Below are 6,348 nucleotides of genomic sequence, written 5' to 3'. Positions count from 1 at the left end.
TGCCTAGTTTATGTGGTGCTGGGGATTGAACTCTGGGCTTTGTGCATTCCAGGCCAATACTCCACCAACTAAACTATATCCTCAGTCCAAGGGTGAAATTGAACCATTGACCTTTCAGTTAGCAGTTGACCTCACTATCCAACTGAGCCACTGACACAGGCAATTTGTAATTTTATTTTAGCAATAAATATGTGGAGGAAGGACATGGTGGACAAAAGGCCTTAAAGAGGCCTCAGTTGTGTAGAGACAGAGGAGAAACTTGAATGGCGTTGGTTAGAGTGGTCTAACGTAGAGAGGGATCCAGAAAAGCATTCAAATGAATAGAGAGCTCTTCAGAATGTACTCCTAAGACCAACCCTTGACTGTGTGTGTGCATGGTAGAGGGAAGAAGAACCAAGCTGAATTCCAGTGACATGAACATGGTGAGTTCCTCGGCTCAGAGGATGGGAGGAACTGGAAGCAAAGTTGACTCTCTGTCCGCCTCAACTCCTCCTAATTGAAGTTTTTCCTTTCCAATATGAAGATCTCATTTTTTACATAATTCTTTGTTGTTGTTTTGTTTTCGTTTGTTTTCTGTAGTACAAGGGAATGAACCCAGGGCCTTTCATATGATAGACCAATGCTCTACCACAAAGCAATACCCCAGCCTTTTACCTGATAGAACTCCAACCACTGGCTATTGATGACTTAAATTACAAAGCTAAAACTGTAATTAAATCAACTTCAAGATACTGCTTTATTCCTTGACAGCAAAAAATTAAAACACAAGAAAAACAGATTATTAAAATACATATCTATACATTTGTCGTGAAGGAGAAAAAGATTTCTTTTGGCACAAACATTAATTTAACCTGGCAAGAAATTCTAAATGAAAGACATCTAACCAATGTTGGAGAACATATTGAGGGAACAAACCAACCTTGTATCCTGTCCCTCTTTTTGAGCACAATCGTTTAATTCACTTAACTAAAATTTAGCCCCCACTGCCTACACAATCAATCCTAACCCTGGGCAGAAATCCCAATGGGTAAAATCACAGTCATTGTCGAAGACCGTGAGACAGTAAAATCATCACAACTGGAGAGAATGGACCTCTTTTGTGAATTGTTTTTAGTGGCTTATTAGAACACATCATCCTCCTGGTTGTAGTGCATGTCTGACTCCACAGCGCCCCAACCTGCACAGGTGTGATTTCTGTTCATTGGGGCCACGTCACTTTCACTCTTCCTCTTCAGTGGCTCTCCCTCCTGCAGGCAAGATGTTTCGGAAGCAGGAGAGCTCACAGGCCGCAGGCCTTCTGTCAGTGGAGCCTGAGCCCTGGCCGGGTCAGCTGAATCGGAAGGATTAGCTGTGAGCAAAACTCGGTCGTTCCGTAGTCGTTTTCTTTTTTCTTCTTCTCTCCTCTAAAAAGCAACATTAAATAATGAAAAAGACCCGGTGGTCTGGGAGACTCACTAGTACTGTGTGCCGCCATCACTTTTGCTATGTTTCATTATTCAGCCTGTAGCAAACATATATTGGGGAACCCTGGTTGAAAGACACACACACTTAGCTTCACAGATTCAGGCTAGTCCTCCATCCCCAAACCTCCGAGGGAGGCAGAAATGAGAGCTATTGGATCAAAGCATGTGCCTAAAGGTGCCCGAAGCTGTAGAATCTGACGTAGGGGGGTCTGCAGAAGCCCCTCTTAGCTTAATACCCCACCCCTACCTTGGCTACCCTCCTCCCTCTAACCGCAATGGACTTTTCGCCCAAACTTGACTTAATTCAGAGAATTAGACATTGTTTACTTAAGCCATATAGATGAGACAGTTTCCAAGCGACTTCAAGACGTAACTTCATTCCTTCATAACACAAAGGTAATTTTTGAAAAAAACACCAGGTACACAGTATAAACAGCATACAGGTGGTTGCAACAGAGGATATAAACCACAGATTTTGTCTTAAAGCTGCTGGTGGCAAGCGGTCAGCTCCTTGGACTCAGAGCATTGGCACAAAGCATCACTTACCTTCCGGCGCCCCTCTGCTGCCTGCATCTTCCCCTCAATGTCTCTGATTGTCAGATCCTTTGCCTCCTTTTTGATCTTAAGTTTTTTCAGTCTGGCTGGTGGCTTTCTCACTGGCTTCTCCGTCGCATCCACCTGGAGGAAGATATTAAATGGACAACCACGTATTGCCCTTGGCCTAGTAGAAGCACAGGAGAGACAAACAGCTCAAAATGTACAGCTCAAAATCTAAACTTTCTAGTGGCAGATGACAACAATCGAAACCTGGTATCTGCTAAGAGCAGGATTTTTTGAAATGTGTTGTATTGGGTTGGAGAGATGGCTCAGCGATTAAGACCATCTGCTGTTCTTGCACAGGACCAGGGTTCCATTCCAAGCACCCACATGGCGGCTAACAAGCATCTATAACCCCAGTTCCAGGGGATGCAATGCCCTCTTCTGACCTCCGCCAGCACTGAAAGACACAGATGCACTTACACACATGCAGGCAATACGCTCATACACATAAAATAAAAATAAGTAAAAAATATTTTTAAATGTATTTTATTATTGTTACTCATGTGTGTGTGTGTGTGTGTGTATGTAAGGGTACCATCATGCTACAATATGTTCATGAATGTCAGACAACATCTCTGTGGAGTTGGAGCTCTCCTTTCATCTTGATGTGGGTTCGGGGGTTGAACTCAGGTTGTCAGGCTTAGTTGGCAAATGCCTTCTTGCCCACCCAACAGCAGGATTTTGAAAGGTGAAATGCATTTAGTGCCTTAAAAACACCAGGATAGGGGCTGGAGAGATGGCTCAGCACTTGAAAGCACAGGTTATTCTTGCAGAGGACTCAGGTTCGATCCCCAGCACCCACATGGTGGCTTACAACTGTCTGTAACTACAGTTCCAAGGGAATCCAATGCCCTCTTCTAACCTCCATGGGCATTGCATTACATGGGTGCACTTATATACATGCAGGCAATACACTTATACACATAAAATTTTAAAAACATTAAATAAAATATTTAAAAAATGAAAAAACAAGCTGGGCATGGTGGTGCACACCTTTAATCCCAGCACTTGGGAGGCAGGCGTAGGTGGATCTCTGTGAGTTCAAGACCAGCCTGGTCTACATAGTGAGTTCCAGGACAGCTGGGGCTACAGGGAGACCCTGTCTTAAAAAGACCAACCCTGCCCCCCCTGCCAAAAAAAACAGGCTATTACAAAAATGCTAAAAATGTGCTTTATAAAGCCAGATTGAAGAGGATTCACTCATAAGAGATCTTGAGAATTAATACTAGCCATAAAGATGGATGAATCTAGTGAATTTCCAGATTAATGAAAAAAGTTCACATTTTTACTTTAGTTGAGTGCTCTATAATAGTCAATCTCAGCAACTGATTTCATCTGCTACAAAATATCTTCACTTGCATAGAGATGAGCTTTTGCTTTTGATCTTGTGGTAGAGAGATCATTCATTATTATTGAACAATATGTCTGTGCTTAGCTTTGCTATTGGTATTTGATAAACATTTTCATCACAACAGTAAATGTTTCCATTTCATATGATTGACTACTCTTTCAATAATTCAGAAAACTGATAATGACTTTCTAGTTATAAATTTAGTTATAAAAAGTAAAATTATAAACTGGGCATGGTGGTGCACGCCTTTAATCCCTGCACTCGGGAGGCAGAGGCAGGCAGATCTCTGTGAGTTCAAGGCCAGCCTGGTCTACATAGTGAGTTCCAGGCTAGTGGGGGCTACAGGGAGACCTTGTCTCAAAAAAAGTAAAATTTTTATAAGCAGTTTACAATGTTTTAACTTACAAGTTTTTCCAAAACATATAGTTTTATAGTATGCATTGACTATAGAAAATAGAATAATACATAAACAGCCTCCTATTTCTCTAATTACTCAGACTCCAGACCCCAATCCTGTTCCTCAGCATGAACCTTTGTTTATTTACTTGTTTATTTATTTATTTAGTTTTTAATCTTTATGTGTATGTGTGATTGTCACAGCATGTATGTCAAGGTCAGATGAACCTCAGATGTAAGTTCTAACCTTCCACCTTGTTTGAGACAGGATATCCTGCTTAACACCGTGTATGCCAAGATAGCTGGCCTGAGAGTATCCAGCATCCTCCTGTCTCTACCTCCCATCTGTGAAAGAAAAGTTCCCAAAAAGAACTCCTGCACCTTGGACTGAACTTCCTGCAAGGCTGACCAACTGATTATCACTCCAAAGTGTGGAGAGTTTGGAAATGTTGCAGGTCCAGAGTCTAATTACCATTTATCTTGGGCCGTCTTTAGCCCCCTAAACAGCCACTCCTTGCTCACCTCTGTTTAGGATCTAACATCCTGTGATTAACAGATAAAAAACCTTTTAGAATGTATTATCCTAGCCAACCACCCAGTCTCACCAATCAAAAGGCTAAGAATGTCATCAGATAGCATCTGAGACCTATAGTAAAAACCCTTTGCTTTGCTGGGACCCGCCTACTGACTATATCATCCAATGTATTTGAAAAGTATCTTGATTTATGACTTTTCTTTGTTCTGTTACTATAAAAATGTAAGGCAATTGTTATCATGCCAGAACATGGAATTTAGGGTAATCTGAATCTGTGTTCCTGGGCCATGGTCACTTATATTTGGCTCCAGGATAAGCCATCTCTTATCGCCTTTGAGGTGAGTTATGCTTTTGTGTCGACAGTTTATGGCGCCCAACGTGGGGTCCCAAGCATGATCCATTTTTCATCAGAGGAGTCACCCGGATGGAGCAGGTACTGGCATGGATCCATTGAGTCCAGCTATCTGATGGGGTCTCCTCAGATGGCTTGTGGTGAGTTCTTTCTGGGGCTCTCGAACCTCCCTTGGTTTGGTTGACAGTCCGTTTGTTTATTCTGAGTTGGTTGTTAAAGGATCCCATTTATTAGATACCTTTATTATTTTTGGTTTGCTTTTGAAGTGTTTGTTTTAGGTATCTATTTTGTTTGTTTGCTTTGAAAGTATTTTGGTTTTGATATTCAGGTTGTTTTTTTGTTTTTGGGGGGGGGTTGTTTTTTTTTTCTGATCGTTTTTCAAATTTGTTAGCAGTAATTCTTTTTCTTTCTCTTCCCTTTTTTTTCTCTGAACACTTCTCCCACATCTAATTCAAGGAATGAAGAAATGTTTTGAGAAAAACAGATATTTTGTATTCTGGCTGGTTTTAGGGTTGATTAGTATGTTCCTTTAACTTACAAATACAAGACAATGTAAAAATCCAACTTAAGGTAGTCTGCCAATTTTAAGGTACCTATTTGTTTAGATATTTGTTTGTTTTGCTTGTGTGCTTTTAAAGTGTTTGCTTTAAAGTATCCATTTTTGTTTGCTTCAGAAGCAATTTGTTTCTGCTTGCTTGGCTTGTTTTAATATTGGTGGCTTCTAGAACTTTGAAGGCATTTTTGGTTTCTTTGTTGTCTGTGGTGGTTCTGTTTGTTTTTGATGTTTTTATTTAGTTGGCCTTTGTCTCCAGATGCTCCTCCAATACCAAAATTTGCATTTTTGTTTTTTCCTGTGATTTCTCCTGGCTTTTTGCAACCTTGGTGCCTTTGGCTTAGGAATATTATGAGTGCTTGATCATAAAGGTGCTGAGGACAAGAGGCACTGTTCCCTCCACTCTTACAGAGTAGAGGTGTCAAGGGGAACCCCCAGGATAAATAATGGCCTCATAAGGGAACTCATAAACATACCACATTCCTGGGTCAGAAGGAACTTTATTAGCTCGCCTGGGAAGACACACATAAGGGTTAATCACCCAGTGTCTTGAGCACCCTCATATTTCCAACAGCTTGCTGGAACCCCAAGACCCAGTGGGAGAAGATGGTCTCAGTGTGTAAGTTGAAAAAGTCCATCCCGAAAAGCAGTACATACACAAGATCCAAAACACATACTCCTCAGCTAGCATAGAAAAGCTGGAAATTTTCAGGGGGAAAGAAATAAATTAGTTAATAAGATGGAAAGTTTTCTAAAAAGGAGGAAGTGTTTGAAGATAAACTGCCACCTGACACTATAGCTGGCTTTATGTACGATAATCATGAGCTTTCAACTTGCAAATATTTGGGAAAATGGGGAGATCTAACCAAAGATAACTTAGTCCCTCAGTAGGGAATATTTAATGTTCCAAAATTGGGACTTTTTTTTTTTGCACACTTAACTAAAAGTCGTAGGCAATAACATTTGAAACCATCACCTGGGCAACCTGCTTTAACTAAAATGTGAGAGTATATATAAAAAAAATTATAAAATTGATAATTTACAAAAATAAGAGCTCTAAGAAAAATAACACGAATAAAGAAAAACATTAAAATTAAA

The 6,348-nt window shown here is 40.5% G+C and overlaps 1 protein-coding gene across 1 annotated transcript in view; it reads right to left on the bottom strand.

Annotated features, from left to right (window-relative positions):
- Positions 1-813: 813 nt before the first annotated feature.
- Stmnd1 (stathmin domain containing 1) overlaps positions 814-6,348 on the bottom strand; it is a 49,172-nt gene continuing 43,637 nt past the window's right edge. Inside the window, exons 4-5 of the mRNA XM_008847059.3 lie at positions 2,010-2,141; positions 814-1,403 (exon numbers count right to left, since the gene is read on the bottom strand). Of these exons, the coding sequence (XP_008845281.1) occupies positions 1,122-1,403; positions 2,010-2,141 (414 nt within the window). The 3' untranslated portion in view covers positions 814-1,121. The remainder of the gene's footprint in view (positions 1,404-2,009; positions 2,142-6,348) is intronic.

This window comes from Nannospalax galili, unplaced genomic scaffold, assembly GCF_000622305.1.
Source record: "Nannospalax galili isolate Female #2095 unplaced genomic scaffold, S.galili_v1.0 scaffold923, whole genome shotgun sequence".
Classification (NCBI taxonomy): Eukaryota; Metazoa; Chordata; class Mammalia; order Rodentia; family Spalacidae; genus Nannospalax; species Nannospalax galili.
Note: the sequence above shows the minus strand (reverse complement) of the source record. Positions and strands in the feature narration are given on the sequence as shown.